The 19,664-nt window shown below is 39.1% G+C and overlaps 1 protein-coding gene across 1 annotated transcript in view; it reads right to left on the bottom strand.

The window, feature by feature from the left end:
* Positions 1 to 8,773, bottom strand: part of LOC139735677 (calmodulin-like) — a 32,813-nt gene extending 24,040 nt beyond the window's left edge. Inside the window, exon 1 of the mRNA XM_071646425.1 lies at positions 8,679 to 8,773. Coding sequence (XP_071502526.1) covers positions 8,679 to 8,681 — 3 coding nt within the window. The 5' untranslated portion in view covers positions 8,682 to 8,773. The remainder of the gene's footprint in view (positions 1 to 8,678) is intronic.
* Positions 8,774 to 19,664: the final 10,891 nt, after the last annotated feature.

The raw sequence follows: 19,664 nt of genomic DNA, 5'->3' as shown, positions 1-19,664 counted from the left end.
ATTATTATGATTATCAATATTTTTCATCATGAGCAGTCATCTTGTTAAGATTAAAACTCGATAGCCTACGCCATAGGTTGGGTCGACGGAAACGCAAGCTGCATTAGCTTTGTTAAATAAAAGAGAGCAAAATCTGTAAAATTTTCATTTTTCAATTTCCTTTAGAAACTGTGACAACCCTCTGTAAAGTTGGTTCCCGTGATTTTGTAGGAGAAAGGTTTAAATTGATATAACGCTAGCTATGCGTATAAAAAAAAAAAAAAATCATTTCACAGTTGTTCACATGGATTGTGTATACATAGGCACAAAGTGAAGGTTAACAGTCACAAGAGACAACATGGGATTTTAAAAATGCATCTTACCACAGCCAAGTATAAACATAATCACCTGCAGCAACTAAACACGTGCAAAGACGCAAACCACGTGATACAGCGCACAGGGCTATATGTCATCAATTCTTTATTTGCCGAACTCAACTGCCTTATGGGTATTCAAGGATGTATGTAATTAAATGGGGCAATTAGAACCGCGGAAAAATATGTGTACCATCCCAACTAACTGCCTGCGCAATGATTTGATGCAATTAAGGGAAACAGGTGTACATTGTATGCCCAAATATGACAAAGCAACACAAAACAAAATATAAGCCGGCTCTGATCGAGAACGTTTGTTTTCATTGATGTAAGTGTTATTTCGTATACATCCTTTTCTCACAGGGGTTACTATGTTCTTATACCCCAAGTTAACTATTAAAACTTGTAAGGATTAAGTAACCTAAAAACAACCGCTGCGTATTACAAAGAGTCCCTCTCTAAAAAGAGCAGCAAGGAAAGGTGCAAGTAAACATCATTTCAGGAGCAGAAGGTCCTTTACAGACTCTATACGTAGAAGTTCCATGGACGATCGTCATTCTGCTTCTCAAATGACGCAAATTGCCCGCCGGGAGGCATTACGGCGAGCAACATCCACAGATTTAAATGCGACGGTTAGCTGGACTGCTGCACAGCATGGTTTTGCTACGCAGCGGAAGGGAACATAACGATTATCAATAATTGCTGGATGAACAGCTTCCCAAAGCTGGCAGCCTTCATATGCCAGACAATCGATACTCGATGCCTATCTCGGAGGAAAACTGGCTTATATTTTGGGGGTATGGAAAAGACTAATTTCCCTCAAGATACCACAACTTTCCGTTCGTCATCATGGATGTTGCACCATGTCCGATGAGACAATTGATATTATCAATCTGAAAGAGGCGAGGTGAGGCTTTCAGAGTCTCATGAAAATGGAGGAAATTTGTAATTGCCATATTTCCGAGCCAATCAAAGGTATTCAGGATGATTTGTCAATGAAGATACAAAGGTCTACTCGTGAAAATGAAAGAAAATCAGTTCAAGGACAATTCCAAACTCATTATTAGACACAAAAACTTAAAAATGATTTCCACTTTTTGTTAAGAATATAATTGTGCTCCAGTCTCAAATCCCTTAGGCAAACTCTACAATTCTATAACTTTCCTAATTTTTATCCGATTTTGACCAAATTTTCAATGTTGTGCTTATAATATTTTACTCTTTCTTTTCAAATTAAAATTTAAATGGTCAGAAATTGCCCTTTGAATCAGCAAGCGAGAACAATAAGAAAAGAGAAAAATAGAGGGAGAAAGAGGGAGATGATTATTGTCTGTATGTCGTTACTCCCTAAAAATGTCCCATACAATAACAAAAATAAACATGTCAAAGATTCCCCCCCCCCAAAAAAAAGAAGAAGTCCATACGCTCCAATTCTACAGCTATGTTTTTTTTTTTCAGTCCTTCTTTAGTATGGTGACCATAAAGTATCTTAAAAGAAATACCTGTACAGAAAATGGAATGGTTTCTGAAGTTGGAAAGAAACCCCCCCCCCCGCCCCACAAAAATGACAAAGAAAATATGATGATCGAGGCAATTATGACGACGACATTAATGATGATGATGATGATGATGATGATGATGATGAGGGGTGGGATAGAGAAGATGATGCTGATATTGGAGGGAAATGAAATAAGCGGCGAGTGCCCAAGCTACACAAAATGACACCAAGGAATAGATTGATGCATTCCTATCAAATCTTTATCAAATAATCTCTGATAAATCTTCAAATGTACCTCTCAGTGAATTTGATATTTGGCGTCAACCAATCATGACAATAATGTTCCCCGATAGTTGTGAGTATGAACAGTCGTCGTGCACTTGAAATGAATGTCAGCTGATAATTTAATTACACTGTGACTTTTCGTGAGCTTCGACACACAAACGGGGTGACGGACGAGCATTCTCCAAACCTTGCTCATTAGTAGAGTTGAGTGACGTAGATTACCCTACCGCTGCAAAATGTCTCAGTGACAGCGCAGCGTGTGTTGTCATTAGTGGTTGCATCTTATTTGAAACTTCAGCTTTCTTCGCTGATCAGCTATGACAAATAAGAACGCACAAGCACATGTTCACGTACACGTACACACAAACACACACACACACACACACACACACACACACACACACACACACACACACACACACACACACCCTTTCACAAACATACACAGAATGAATGGAAGGATGTATACAAACACATTAGTAATGGTATGAACAAATGTAATATTAAATCTTTATCTGACTGGACTTGACATTCTCGCTCGGGAACTATTTCAAAGCTGAGCTTTCAACTGAAATCAACTATAAAATCATCATAGGTGGTTCAGATTTCTCCATGATGACTATGCTGATGTACTTCATGTCAAATACTGAATTCAAATCATCAAAATGAGAATATCAAACACAGACTTGAGCATGGCGTGGTTGATGAGAACTGTTGATATGAAACCTCATTCATTTAATATACGCCTGCAAGAGGCGCCCTCACAAGTGAATTCCTTTTGGTTTTTTTGGTTTTGTTTTTTGTTTTTTAGTCCAGGCATGATCTACATAAAACTATCAGAAGATTAATGTACAATACAGATTATGCAACACGTATGTTCTTTCAGCACGACATGATTCCAATTAATCTTCCCCTTCTGATCTCGTAAAAAAGCTCCCAAGAGCAAAAACAAACAAAACAAAAAGAAAAACAAAAACAGGAAAACAACAAAAAACAAAATAAAACAAAACAAAAAGAGCAACAACAAAGAACCCAAGGGGAATAAAAAAGAACACAAGTCATGGGCAGGCAGAGAGTCATTGTTTTCTGAAATTTTTGCAAATTGAGAATTTGGCGGCCAGAGGAAAGAGGTTGACAGGAACCCTCGAGCAAAGTGAGGACACGGACTTTTGTTTCCTCTCATGCCGAGAGCAATGCGCATTATTATGATGGATCTCACCCGTATAGAGGAACTGAGAGAGCTATTCGTATTATTGGAAGTAATATTGGCTACATTTAGAACAAAAGTCAGATTGCTTATTATTTTTTCAGCATTGTGTCAAAGAATTTATGGGAAAGGAACGGCGCAGAGACAATCAAACCGCAGATCGATCCGTACATTGGGTAACATAAGTCCGGCGATGATGCGTCATCATTATATACGAGATAGAAATCATCTCTTGCTTCATTTTAAAGAAATGAACTGCATTGCATAACTTTGCAAGCAATGTTCAACCATGCGTATTCTATTTCACGATGCTGGTAGTGTTGTTGTATACAGTGAAGCTTCAAGATACGTTCAAGCTTAGACTCTTATGGTTGACAATGGTGCATGTAATTCCATCCACAACATTCCATCTTTCCACTTAGCAGTGGATGAGTTGCACTGCAGTCTTTACTTTGTGTTCAGTTAGTTTGGTTAATACTTATCCAATCTCTGTGGTAACGCATAGTTAATTCTAAAAATCAGCAAAGCATGGATGTTAATTTCCCTTCTTTGTTTGTCGGTCGATACGGGATGGACTTGGCACAACCGAGCATATTATTTATCTGAGTGTGGGGGACCAGAATTATCCTGGTAGTTATTACCAACGTATTTGATTGATCGTTCCAACACGACACAAATCACTTTTAAAACTGATATGATGTTATACATACAGGGATTTCATAATTATGCGGCCTCTTATCAAAATATCCGTTATTCTTACCAGTAGATTTTGTCAAAGAAAACAATCCCAAAATTGCTTACATTTAACTAAATCTCAGGCACTTTCCTTCGTATTCTTTTTTTTTATTTCCTACTAGTACAAAAATTCATGTTGAAATGAGTATAGTTTTGGTTGAGATAGGGCTTTTGGGTTCCAACTTTTTTGTGTGAGATAATGAGAAACCTCTTATGAAAAATTTAAGAGCATGCAATGCTAATGAGAATTCAAAGTTTATTTGATGAAGATTGGTTTCGAAATGGCTGATATATCAAAAACCAACGAGGTCCTAATAAAAGGTGGGACCCACCTTTTATTCGGATCACTTTGTTTTACAATGTTTTGAATGTCTCAGCCATTTCAAAATCGATTTTCATCAAATAAACTTAAAATTCCTCTTAGAGTTGCGTACTCTTTAATTTTTCATAAGCGGTTTCTAGCTATTTCGCAAGAAGTTAAAATCTGAATCACCATCTCAACCAAAACTACACCTATCCCTTTAATTAAGTTGATTTGTTTTACCTGACAGCTAGGAAAGCATTCAATGTTTGTAACCAAGCAACCACCAGACCAACGGCCTGAAGTTACCTTCAATGGACTTGGCAGAGAGGATGATACAGTACCTTGCCTAAAGGGCATGGGCCTAATAAGGGGCACAAGCGCTGCAGTCAGGAAACTCGAATCAGGGATCTCGTGATTGACGGTCCGTAATCTTATCCACTGAGCCACATCATGACCATGCCAGTAATCATAGTACATTGGGTAACGGCACTGGGACGTTGTATGAACCTTTGCAGGAAAACCTTTTTAATGTGTGGACCGGCCAGCTGAAGAGGGTAGAGTTGTGGATAGTTTTTTGTTATTGTTTTTTTCTTTAGCAGTTTGGTAATGATTTTTTTTTAATCATCATCGTTATCCGGTGAAGTATGTGTCTATGAAAGTGTGTACGTGTGTGTGTACGTGTGTGTATGTGTTGGAGGGGGATGGCGGAGGGCGCTGTAGCCCCTAGGTGCATTCGGTCCATGTATCACGTGACAGAACAAGTCTTGAACAAAGCAGAAAGAGGCTGACCTATGGTGGGAAAAGGAAATGCTATTCACAACAAACCCCAAAATTTCATTTAATCTATTTGCCATATCCAAATAATGCAAAATCCACCGATGATTATCAAACTGTTTTGTCTGAAGGAGAATTTCTGTAATGTCTTTGTGAAAAACACGTCACGTGTACACGTACAGTACACGTCACATCTTGAAAGCAGCTGGTTCTAGTCGCAGACTGATATTATCACTATTAATCATATCATATTTGATTTTCCATACATTTCCATTTCCCCAATCATTTCCTTTGGACGGGTTTTTTTTTCATGACTTCACATACGTAATGTGAGACTTTTAATTCAACAGCAGCTGTGGAAGTATAGCCTTGCAATCGATGCTCTTCGCATTCACGCTTCTTCGTCTACGAAGATCAGATATTGCTGTGTTTTCTATGGTAGTTTCCAAGGTGAATCAGAGATCTAAAATGCCAGCTTAGGACTGCTGTCGACAAATGTTCAATTGTTTGGGCTACGAGCACCAGCTGTTTGTATAGAGCCAATACTGTGATCGAACGTACGTAGATTCGTACGAGTGAATGCACAGTGTGTGTTTATGGTGACGATTGGAGAATGGTGCGAGAGTGGTGACTACAATGGCATGCGGCACATAAAACTGTTAAACATCAGATCAAATAGGTTGGATAAATAACAATCAACAATCAACTGAATAAACTTGAGCACGTGATTCAGGGTTTTTTCTTTCTGTTAGTCCACTGACAGGACATTTCATGTTTTAGGAATAGGGGAGCAAACACTTTTATGTTGCGGTTAGCCTTAGCCACAGTCTAAAAACTCAATTGTTCGCGTAATTCTTGCTGTATCTCTTCTTTGTTTCCACCCATCTTCCTTTTCCTCTTCCTTTCCCCCTTTCTCTGTTTCTCTGTCTCATTAACTATGCCTAAATTGATAATTAGCATATTTCAGAAACACAACGAGAAAAGTCTTTAATCCGAAAATTAGAACAGTTGATTGTTTTAGTTTGAGATGAATAACGTTTTGTGGACTTTTTTTTTCTTTGATCAATGGTAGAGTGGTAATAAATAATTTATCACCACTCTGTCACAACTGATCAAAATCTGAACAATTTTCCATTTCTTCGTAGTGGAGTGTTGTTTGTTATTCGTATTTATCCTAGCACTTTATGAAAGTCCTCTAGTCTTCACCTCTGATCCAATGGGATAGGCCAATATCAAGGAATTCTGTACTTTCACCGAGGTCAAAATTATTCCTGTTTCAAGATCCCAACTAAGGGTGGGTGAAAGTCCACTCGTACCTAGAAAAAATGCGAGGATAAAGCATCAGTCCACATGCAGGGATTCTGCAGCAAGAGAATAACTGTTGCCGAGTGGCCCGTTATCTGTAGACTCATAATGATTTGCTTTTTAGTGGGACGCTCCATTTCCATCCCCATCCTTGTTTAATCTGTACTATGCATATGTATGTATGAAAAAGATATAATTATGTTTTCTTAATTTTGTTACTCATTATCACATGTATTTTGTTAATTTACGTTTTTGCAATTATTACGTATTATGTTCTGCTTATACATTGTATATAATCTTCTCTGTTTATCTGATGGAAATGAAAATAAATTTGAACTTTGAACTTTGAACAATAGTCCGCACATAATCATGTCATACCGTATCTATAGGCTTCGACACAATGTGCTACTGTCAGAGGGCGTCCTCTTCCAAGAGCTCCAAACAGCCCTTCATCGCGTTGGCAACATGATTCTCAAAGTCTTAGAAACCATTTGTCCGTGTCGATAGACACAAACTTTTGAGTTTTCCAAGTTTGACGTTGGTAAATCGATGCAGTCCACCTCGGGATATATATAATCCCAGATCTGACTCTAGCCCTTCGGCTATATCCATCATTAACCTACAGCTTTCAAGGAAGAGTTAATCTATCCCGAAAGTGCTCAGAAGTGATCTCGGAATGTTAACTATGACCCTCGGTGTCGTTTGTGTCCATGTTTCAAAGCAACGTGGCTTCTCCTTCTTCTTTTGTGACTTGTAACCTCTTCATGACCTCAAAACATTTCCTTCAAACAGCAAGCAAATGTCATCCTGTTCATTCTCAGTGTTCTCACATGGACTTTTCGACCTCCGGAAATCAATGTCAAGGGCAGTTCGTCATCTTCCGAACTGCTCCAATTGAACATGATGAAATCTCTACAAACGGCTATCCTACAGGGTAATGAAAAATTGATAGAACTGCGGACAGCAGGTGGATGTTTCTTGTGCGACGTTCTGGGACGTTCATTCAATATTAAGCAGTAGGGGTATCTTACAGCAATATGAACAACGGAGGTATCAAGTGCAGACTTTCAGACGCCCCTGCTAGGTACATACATCTTGTTTCGCCTAATCTATTCTCACGCCGACGACATTCGTCAACATCAAGACCGAGATGTCCTCAACTGTCAAATTTAATTTATGTTAACCACATTCCTTTCAACACGTCCACACTGTAATAAATGTCACGCACGCACAATGTTTTCAGAGCAATGAAGAGAGGTGGTATTTCATCCTAGCTTCTCACATATCATGTAAGGCTTTGCAACGCATTGTAACATCATTTTTTTAACCATCAAGAAAATGAGAAAACCGCCAAAACGCCTGAAGTATCGTTAGCTTGATGCTAATATCGTGTTCATAATGATGGTAGAATGTGGCAAACTGGGGGTCAATATCACCAGCAGTTTTTCCATTGAGAAACAAAAGTGGTTATGAATTTAGATTTTTAATTACTTTATTCCCCTCAATTGAAGGGAAGAATTTGTTTACTTTTTTATTTGAGTTGTCGATGCCAATCTAAGAATCCTGTTGCCGCTGTTGCGGCTTTATGTTCTCCGCGTGAGGTGTAATGTCAACCTTCGACGAATACCATGAAAGGAAAAACAATCCAAGCAGACAAGACTGTCCCCACAATGTATCCGTTAATGTCGTTATCCTTCTTATTGGACAATCTCGACATTACACATCATTGCCACCACTCCGAAAATGCCCAACTATATTCATTCTTAGCGCTGAGAATACTATTTCTTCACCTTTCTTGCTTTTCTCACCACTTCTCACGAGTTTCAGCAGAACAATAATTCAGTGACTCTTGTAAACTACGCAATTTCAAAAGAGCAATGGCGGCGAGACGAACAGGCAGTAATATATGAAAAGTAATATATTTCATGAATTGTCAGTGCTCATATTTCTTATGATTACATTCACTGAGGTGCTGCTACCGAATTGATATTTGATACGCATTTCCTTTCATTTCTTGGAGCTCATTGTCAGATCTCACGATCTGACGGATTTTCCCCTCCCTAATTCCTACGAAGCGAAGAACTTGATACGCAATAGAACCACTTTCATTCTCCGTTGTAGCATAAGAGAGAGAGAGAGAAAGAAAGAAAGCTGGAAAAAGCCCTTTGTGAATAGATATACTCCTTTTCACCCGGAAAGAATGACATTCGTACTCACCATTTCTTCTTGGCAACGGTGTAAGATTTCCTTTGGAGGATGGAGGATGAAGCGAAACAGTATATGCCTTTTATACCAATGCTCCAAGGAGGCGAGAGGGGACTGAATGGCAGGGGCGATCAGCGCCGGCTCCCCCTTTTAAGGATTCTTCGTGGCAGGCAATCGAACGCTGCAATTACGTTTACTTGAATTACCTCCTGTGCATGCGCTCTGTATTGTGTAAACCGAGGATCTCCACCCCACCCCACCCCTCCACCCCCCATACACACAGAGAAACGTCAGACCTATATACTTTTCCCTCATCATCACATTAGCGTTGCAGATGCGTTCCGCATTTTTCAAAAACCGTTCTCATCAAAAATACGAGTACCTTTTTGTTTTATCGTTTTTCTTCACAAAGAACGACAGATGATATACACTTTCGGGGACATCCTTTCGGAGAAACAACATCCAATATTCAACCTAAAGGACCATTTTCCATGATGTTAGTGTAATTTGCCACAAGAACTTACATACATCGCCGTGAAATCTTATTGGATTTTTTTTTTTTGTTGTCAAAATCGTCACTGGAGCCAATCGAGTGCTGTGCGGGTATTTTGATAACGACAAAGAGGAATCTGCACACTTTTCTGGGGGTCACGAAAAGAAAATCGACTTTGTGTAGTAAACACGATATTCAGTGAAATCGTTATGACATTTTCCTGAAATCGGAAGCCCGATTGCGTATCCCCTCAATTGCCTATGTCCTCGGACAAGATGTTTTTACAGTTTATTATTCCGAAGGGTTGTTACTCTGAAGGTTCGTTATTCTGAAGGTTCGTCAATCCGAAATTGAAACAAGGTTCGTCATTCCGAAGTTTCGATAATCCGAAAATGAAACAAGGTTTGTTATTCCGAAGGTTCGTTGATAGGAAAACGAAACAATGTTCGTAATTCCGCGGGTTCGTCAGTACGCACCTTGTTTTCATTTCCGGATTGAAGAACCTTATTCAATTTTTCGGTTTAACGAACTTTCAGACTAACCAACACTTGAAATAACGCCATAAAATTCGGATTGATGAACTCTCTTTCATTTTCGGATTAACGAACATGTACGTGTAAGGAATTTGTGTGCTTCGAAATAACGAACCTCATTTTGTTTTCTGATCAACGAATCTTCGGAATGACGAGCATCACCCGTTTTTACCCACCATGCTCATCTCAACCTATAGGCGTATAGATGGGTACCTGACCTGGCAACACAAGATATTGACAGGGCTCTCTGGCAACACTTAAGAGGTTACCCTGAATAAAGAAGACCCTCATTATTATCATTATTATTATCATTATTATTATTGTTATTATTATTATTATAATTATTATAATTATTATTATCATTATTATTATTATTATTATTATTATTATTATTATTATTATTATTATTATTATTATTATTATTATCATTATTATTGTTATCTCCATCTTCACAAGATATCTCTTGGAGATTAATTTCACGTCAAGTTCCATCCTGGAAACTTAGACTTCCAGTACTTTTCTCAGGATTCGTGCCGTCCCCAGCAATGCTGCTTTTTGGAGCGTTTGCACTCGATCGGGCACACCAACGTCGTTCAAGTGCCGTCGCAGCTGCTTTGGCGTTGTTCCGAGTGCTCCAACGACAATAGGGATCACCTTGGTTCTCATATTCCACAGGCGGCGAAGCTCTCTGGCAAGGTCTTGGTACTTCTCTATCTTTTCCTTCTCGGCTACTCTGCTGTCTCCCGATACCGCGACATCGACGATTGTGCACATCTGTCGAGCCCTTTCTACGACGATGATATCCGGACGCCTGTGCTGGATGACATTGTCAGTTTGAACATCGAAATCCCACAGGATTTTAACTTGATCATTTTCAGAAACTTTCTGTGGTTCGTGCATATACCATTTGCTCTCACATGGTATTTCATGTTTTCCGCAAATTATTATTATTATTATTATTATTATTATTATTATTATTATTATTATTATTATTATCATTATTATTATTATTATTATCATCATTATTATCATCATCATTACAATTATTATTATTGTTGCTATTATCATCATCATTATTGTCTTTACATTTCAGTGCTCCCATTGAACACTATTTTGATAACCGTTGTCAGTCCTGTAAACTTTCGTTTATACTGGCTCTCAATAAATACATAGTGCCAATATACTTAAATTCCATTCTGTTTGTCCCTGCTCCCTCCAGAACTTGATGTGATATAGCAACACACAAAGCCCAATGATATATTATGCAGATTTCGTATACACGAGGATGTGGTGCCGAACGTTTCTGACCTCTGTATATCCCCCTTGTCAATTAACCATTTACGAGTAATCATGTCTATCATGTTTAATGTGTATGCGTATAACTTCTATAGAGAACGGTACGTGTTTGCTAATCCACATGTTCTTTTTTTTTCATTCAAACTAGAACAAGAAAATCAACTTTGAACCAACTGAAATCATGCATTTCTCTTTTCTTTTCTTTCACTTTTTCATGTTTGGTTCTGCTCATCGCAAATTCTCAAATTAGAATGAATAAATCTCAAACCGTCTAAATGGCCTATGCATAACACTTTTTAAATTGTATCACTTATAGATAGTCCCTGTTGTACCTCATCATCTCTTTGTTCATTTTTTTTCTTGTGGGGGTGGGGATGGGGAGGGGGAGGGCTAGGATACCACTGCTTTGAGGTCTCGAACTCATATCATGTCTGACCGTTTTTATTACGTTTCATGATAAGTTATCATCGAAGCAAGATTTGAAATTCTTGTTTGCGAATATAAAGAACACAAAACGTCCAAATATTACTAAAACTAAACGTGATGATGTTAAATCTATTGATCAATTGTAAATTCATTTCATGGTGCTCACTTTGTTTGCTCAAGTAAGATTTATTTCACTTTAACCATTTAATTCCTGCAATGGAATGTGAATACAGAAATCGTGTAAATACGCAAGTCATCCTAGCCAGCTTTTGCTGTTTCTTGTGAAATAGATACTCCAGTATTCCATGAGGTATCTGTTAAATTAAGAAACATCTATTAAGATGCATCTTTAAGATAGAATGCATCTGATAAGTTATGATGTATTTGTCAAGTTGAGATGTATTTGTTAAGTTAAGATGTATCTGTTAAGAAAAGCTGTATATGTCAAGTTAGATGTGTCTGGTATGATGAATTGGTTAATGTATAATGAATTAGTTAGTGTGTATCTGTTACGTAAGCTTTATCACTTAAGATGTATCTGTTAAGTTAAGATATATCTGTCAAGTTGAGATGTACCTATTAAGTTAAGATGTATCTGTTAAGGTAAGGTATATCTGTCAAGTTAAGATGTTTCTGCTACGTTAAAATGTATCTGTTATTTTTTTTTTCAGTACTGTGCAGCTCTTGAAAAACAATAAACAAAAGTATAATACAACAACAAAACTACTCCAACCGTTTGATCCTGCACGAATAATCATACCATAAAAGCCGCAGGGCCAAAAGCGCGTGGCCTCGATAAAGAGAGAGAACATCATTTATTGTTTGATGTGTCCCTCGTCTCGTGCCAAACTCATTCGGGGGGGGGGGGGGGGGACAGAAGCAGAAGAAGAGTGACTGATGTACTTTATACACACCGCCACTAATAACATCAACAGCAACACATACACACATGCACTCATACATACACACGCTCGTGTACATCATGATAGTGTTAGAAACTGAATGCCTTTGAAGTAGTTACAGAGATGCTGTCAAACATTGATAGTGACCTCTATACGGGAGTTGGTGGAAGAATGCCTCCTTGAGAAATCAAACACACCGAGCACAAATAATTGAAAAGTGGACATGCCTTTTGCACTTGTCTGTTAGGCTCCGTCAAAAGTGCGAGAATGTGTGTATGTTTGTCAGCGTGCCTTTCTCCCTCGCCGTGTTTGCCGGGGAGTTTGCTGAACGGAACACCGTACACTGCTATCAATCACCGTCATGCCTTCATTATTAGAGGGGAGCGCAGCAATTTCATTACGCGCGGTGGAGCGGCTGTCCGTCCGGCCGGCAAGAGACGAGAACAGGAGCCCCTCCTGCATGGCCCGACTTTAACATGGGCATAATCATTCACATGTCCATGTCATTATCTCAAAGGGAGGGGGGGGGGGGGGAGAGAGAGAGAGAGCGAGGTGAATGTGTGTGGGGAGGGGGGGGGGTGGAAGGAGAAAAAGACAGACAGACAGACAGACAGAGGGGGAGAGATGGGGAGAGAATGAGAAAAAATCACATTATGTCAGGTCACTCGATATGCAAAGTCGCGCACAAAATTGCTACAGTAGATGTAGAATCACTGGTCATTCCTTGACCACGTGACTGCTGGTTTTTTTTTTTTTCCGAGCTGCCCTACTGTCACGCAGGTTCACTAAAAGTGCAGTGGCCGTGTTGCCAAGAGGTACTTGTCAAGTTTTCGAATTGCACCCTATCTGGGTAGATGGGTAATGGGTAATGAAATGCTCTGTGCAAAGACATTCACGTACATCCGGTGCGAATGTTTTGATATGCTTTGGACCCACACAGCAATAGCTTGTTTAATGATTGCCATTTTCTTGAAAGATTGCATCACCCTTGTCATCTTCTCTCTATGCAATATCGATTTGGAAAACATTTCATGATTCAGTACAATACAATACATGAATCCTCTGCAGAGTGGACATGAGCACATAAAAGCAATAACATTAGCTAGAATATGGGGGATTACTTTTTTTTTCTTAACGAGATGTCCCATGATGGAAATATTTAAAAGCATTTTCAAGTTCGAGGTGTTTATGTGATCGTTGAATCGTGGAGCGATGACAGGCTAGAATAGTTACGTTCAGACGGTGATCTTGAACTTCGCAGATCTAACTTTGAGGATAAGCTCGTATATAAGTATGGGGCGCCAAGTGTAGCATGGTCTCATTCGTTTGTAATTTCGTGACGGAATGTTTTTTTCGTTAACAAATGACACGAAGTTGTCATTTAGTTAACGAAATTGACGTTTTCACTTTTCAACGAAAAAAACAACAACCAACTTCGTCACGAAATTACAATTTTGTGACAAAAGAGATCATGCGACACTTGGCGCCCCATGCTTAACTACGAGCTTATCCTCGAAGTTTGCTTGTCCACGAAGTTAGCTTATCCTCGAAGTTGAGGATCACCGTTTGAACGTAACTATTGAAAAGGAAAAAATAGACTGATACATCAACAGATGTCCACAAAAATCTATCAGATTTAGTTTAGCATAACAACTGCGAATTTACTCCCATGTGTCTAATACTATATCAGTTCTCCCGAGAAGAGCCGTATATTAACCCTTTTTGTGCCAGGGACTATGGACAGAACGTACATTGCAGTTATGGGGTTTTCTGTGCCAAATGGCATTTATAGCACCCAAAGGGTTATGGAGCGGATGGATCAAACTTTAAAAATCTAAACTTTATGGTGATCAAGGAAAACTCAGTGACATTGACATCCTGTATAAGTGATTATTTTCTTACGTAATCAATACATATAATATTGTTCAAACAGCATCCGTTCAGGAGCGGCAAATGCTTGCCTACGTTGCGATTTTTTGGATTCGCCAACTTTTCTGAAGAATGTGAATGAAATGAAAATCGGTGTTTGTCTGTGTCAGGATAGCGACATTTAGCGACTTTTAGAGATGATACAGCGCTATTAAGCAACATTAATGTTTGCCCTCCCCTTTGACATGGCAATTGATTTCAATGAGTCGATTTTATGGGGGAACCATGGTCACGTGGACACTAGCTTTTGACAGCCATCAATCAAAAAGTACTGTAAAGACACATCTGGCAACTGTTTGGAAATGCTTATTACAGTTACTGTTTGAAATTAAACAAAAATGAAATAAATATATAGTTTTGCAAAGGAATTATGAACATGTTTGAACTAGTTTTTGCAACCTTTTACGAACCCTGACGAAACAAAAAATTACCTATCATTACGTTCGCCAGCATCCACTGCTCAGTGATACCCCCATTTGTGTACAAGAGTCGCGAGCTATATACTGTACGCGCGCGAGATTTTCACACATAATAGGAGGAAGTTGGGGGGGGGGGGGAGGGGTGGAGAGGAGGATAGCATATGACAGGGTCACATGACCATATGATCGATGGGATTTCCCTCGTCTGTCGGCGAGGACTAATTTCTTTCGGTCTCTCATTATAGCAGACTACCCGGCGAGGACACATTCAGTCCTTCGGTGGACCTCCTTCCATATCAGTTGATGAAAGTGAAATGTACGGTGACGATGAGGGTCGCTAGCGGCGAACACCGACCAGGGAGAATGGTCTGATGTCGGTTTTGACGAGCAGCCGTCGCCGACTCTCGCCCCCCCCTCTCCCCCCCCCCCCCCGCATCCCATCAACTCGCATTGCTCTATTCAATTTTCTTCCATGTATTTCATTATCACGGTTCCACGACATTTTTGCTCCTGCGACAAGATTGCTCCCATGGAATATCTGCATGCTAAGCCACACATAATTTCTACCCACTAACACACGACATTTTCACAATATCACATCCAATATCACACGATAAATGAATGTTATACATCTGTAGAATGTGGAATCCTTACTGACTGTTGGGGGTGGATACAGAATCAGTTACAATTCAAATCAAATCAAATAAATGTGACACTTTATCGAAGTAGCAGGAACCCAATGCAGACCATAACACAGACCCTTGAGGGACTCCACATCCAACAGAATGAACAGTTGAAAGTCTACCAGCTACTCTACATTTAAAGTCACGATTAGAGATATAATATTATGATTTCACTGACAATGAACGAAAGAAATTTGGAGAGGTGACTTTTGCTGCACTGCAGAAAGTCTGCAAGAAAACATCGTCCATTAAAAATATTTGAGGATTCACTGCCACTTTTTTGAAATACACTTTCCAAAAGACTTCTATTACTTCAAATCGTGTGGATCAAAATATTGTAGGTACACAGCGAACTGAAGTTGTGAAAACTGACTAGTCACACCTTTAAATAGCTTGATGGCATTTTCAGAGTCAGGCTTTCCAAGGATATTACAAATCGTTTTGTTATTCTGCTCCAGTCTGTAGATTTGTTTATGTGTAACATCATTGTTTTGCTTTGTTATTTTTTTCCTTTTGATTTTTTTTTTCCTTGGCTGGTGGTGCTCCCTCTAAAATCCGAGACGGAACAGTTCGCATCACCTACCCGTTGTTGACGCTACTTAAACTTCTGATCATGTGACATTAAACGCAAGTCGCTTTAGTGACGTAAACCTTCTGAGCAACTCTCCGATTTTTTTTGACTTTTTTTTTTGGGGGGGGGGGGTCCATGTGATTAATTTCGTTTGCTTTTTTTTTTTTTGCATCGTTTTCGTTTCTGTCACTCTACATCTGCAGGCAACCTGACAAAAACTCTATCTGACTTTGACTATAACCTCCTAAAATTAGTCTCAGGCTCCCGTTGTGTCTTTTCTGTTTCAGAAGATTGATGGTAAAGTAGCTTACATTCACTGTGGTGAAACTTGAGCGATGTGGCACATTCAGCAGGTCATTACACTTCTTCAGAGAAAGAACGATATCAAAATTAGGGACGTAGAACACAAACAAGTTGAAGGAGACCTATACTGGAAAAGCACTTGTAGACTTCGACATGCAATGCCCGCATTATTATTCGACCCCCCACACCTGTGTGAATTAAGCGCCACTTATGTTTTCCCGCGACAATGGAAGCAAGGTGTATGCAGTCCACCGCCTGCAAAAAGGGGTCTTGCCATTAGCGGGTAATGAGCAGCGATAGCCGTTTGAAGTGTTCATGTATTCATGGGAGATGTGGACCTCAAAGGCCGGCTCGCAGTCAAATCTCAAGGTGCACAGTAAAAGCGTACATCGCATTAATGCTTGATGCTACTCGGGAAAAACCTCAAGTAGCATTGTTCGAATACTCGTCACCTTGCCGTCAAAAGATGGTCTCCATGCCTTGCCCACGCCGGTAGTCAAGCGTGTGTGAAAATCTTGCCAGCCGTATAGCACTGTTTATAAACAACACGTCGCCATCCACATCAGTGCTGTTTGATCCATGTCAACTGAATGCGCTGCCTTTCACCTTGTAGATGGCACTCGCCGCCTTAAGCCTTAAGCCTGGTTTCTGTCACTGCTGATAAACAATCCAAGAGTAATAACCAACCTTTCAGAATGTTTGACAGCAGTAAGTGTGCTTTTAAAATGATGTATTCTGTGACAACGTAAGCGAAAATCATGTTACTCGAACTCCGATATGAATCGCACCCATGATGAAGTTTGTGGTTCTGAATACCTTCTATGCCTAAAGACATATCATATGAAATCATGCTGGCTGCTCATAAACATTTGCCTATTGTGAAAATTGAATTTCATAAACACAATCACCTTATAAACCGGAAACCATTTCATGAAAGTTGTCAGTCTCTAACATTTGCCATAGTAACAGTCAGTGACCAGCGCTTCTCAAGCACAGCCAATCAAAATCAAGGATTTCACTGAAGTTGTCAGAGACTGACAACTTAAAAAGGGCTGACAACTTTCATGAAACGTTGCTTGAACACACTCTCAAAGAGGGTTAAAAGATAAGTGAGATCCGATTTAAACTTCCTACACTTTTTTTTTTCAATTTCAAAGTAACAGAGACCGAATTTTATAATCGGGGTATAAAAATAGTATAAACTCTTTTCAGACTTCGTTGATTTTGGGGATCTGCTAGACCTTATCAGCCACACATTAAAAGCTTGGGACCGAAAAAAAAACACACGCCCTACCTACTGTGGAAACACGCGCAAGCAAACTCCATCGGTGAAGATCGCACGCGGTAGTTAGCATTACATGAAATAAATTCATTCCTAGGAGAAATGCATCAGGGCATGGTCAACGAGGAAGTTTAAACTCGTCATTGCTTCAGCGGGCTACATGTTTACGAAGAGAGAGAGAGAGAAGAGAACGCAGAGAGAAGAGGAAAATCACAAGGCAAGCATCATTGCTGATTCAGCTCACTTAACTGATACATGACATCTTTTTTGAAATTTTCCATAATTATGATATTCGACACGACTGATTCCGGTAACAAGTATTTTTGGTCATCTTTTCTTTTCTGCAAATTGTGAGACATGAGTTGATATGCAAATCATCAATAGCAATGGCTTTCGTTATCCTTTTTTATGCTCAATTTTACCAAAACGAGGCAATGACCGCAATGGCTTCAGAAAACTCTCTGCAGAAATCAAATCAACTTACCTATGTATACTCCACGAAATCAACTTCATACGGCATCTAATTTCCTTTAAGTGTCCAGTCCTCTTTTTACATAGAACGATTGGTCGATTTCTCACATTAAGATCTTGAATGGTTCAACTTCTTTTCTGATTAAAAAAACCCAACTTAAATTGTAACTAATTATGAACACAATCTCCTCAAGCTCTGTTGTAACAAACCTTTTTTTTTTACATCAAATGAAACCTTTTTTTCAATGTGTCTGTGATCTATATTATTGCTTACAAACGCTAGATTTCGCACAAATTCCCGGCAGGGCGGCTGCATGTAATTTCAATCTACTGTTTTACTGTAATAAACGCATATCAACAGCCGTTGTAACGTCGCGTTGCGTTGTTATCACTGTCATAGCCCTAGTACAACCCTCTTCTACCTATGATGTGAACTTAGTGAAGTAACTCTTACAGTGATGCAAGTAAGATTTCAGATAATCCTGTTATATATTTTTTAAGGACAAAGTAAAAATTCCTCAATTACAATACTTTGGTCTTTCATCTCTTGATTATGCAGGTCTATTTTCTCTTGTAATTACTAATGTATTAACCGATTCTTTCTTCCGGTGTAACCATTACGTAATGGAGGCAGTTCTTCCCTTTTTGTGTATGCGCCTCCAATTTGGATTTGACGGCGTCCTCCTCGGCACCCTCTTCTGATTTGCATCAGGAAGAAATCCTCTTCTATTAGTTTCAGGGAGAGTCATTACGTAACGGCTCGTGGAGGTAATCAGCTTCTTCATTACCCTGGCTCAATAATCCGCCACGTTTCTGCGAGCACCTTATTTTGGAGCAACACTTCAAAACAGGGTAAAAACGGGGTTCCGTCACGTTTAGTCTATTTAAGGGCATAGAAACCTTAAAGGACAATTATTGCGTTTGGTCATGAGCGACGCTCCCTGCGTCGCCAGCGTTTTTCCTTAAACAGAATCACAACACTGTTCCTACATAAGATATAACGCTCTGCTTTCTTGTTGATCACTCTTTTCATTGCTTTATTCATTTCTTGATATCATTCTTGCAACGTGTGCAAAATATGCATTGTACGCACTTAACATTTATTCCCACAAACATTTTGTACTGTACCTTATAACTTGCACATGGTACACCTTTACTTTTATCCTTGTATACTTTTATTATGTGGCGCCATTTGTTCGATGGGAGTCAAAATGACTAATACTTCAAATGAATTGGATTGACTTAATACTAATCACAAGCTTGAGAAAACAAACACAAAGAAGCATGCAGAATGGTATGTGTCACAAAATGAGTCTGGTTTATGTGCACATTATATAGAGATCATGAGAAATAATTTTCAGCGGCTATTGGTTTGCCGTTGATGACTTAGAAAACCAAAGCCTAAGCTCGTTTATGAGTTGTTATGTCATTAAGTATGCAACTTACATTTAATCGTCTATGACGGTGTACCATAATGAAATGAGTGGCAAGGTACGTACAGATAAAGCGCATCGTGATTAATCATGCGTATCTCGTTTAAGTCACGCACTAAGCCACACGGATGCATTATAATTATTATAACGTCTGTTGCTTGGTTGAAATATTATATATGTCTGTCTTTTTATGATGATGATGATGATGTTTGTAATTGTGTTTGTGTGTGCACGTATGATTGTTTCAGGTTTAACAC

This window comes from Diadema antillarum, unplaced genomic scaffold (genome assembly GCF_040938485.1).
Source record: "Diadema antillarum isolate AM-2024a unplaced genomic scaffold, OU_Dant_1.0 seq00000590_RagTag, whole genome shotgun sequence".
Taxonomy (NCBI): domain Eukaryota; kingdom Metazoa; phylum Echinodermata; class Echinoidea; order Diadematoida; family Diadematidae; genus Diadema; species Diadema antillarum.
This window is presented reverse-complemented; position numbering and strand designations above follow the sequence as displayed.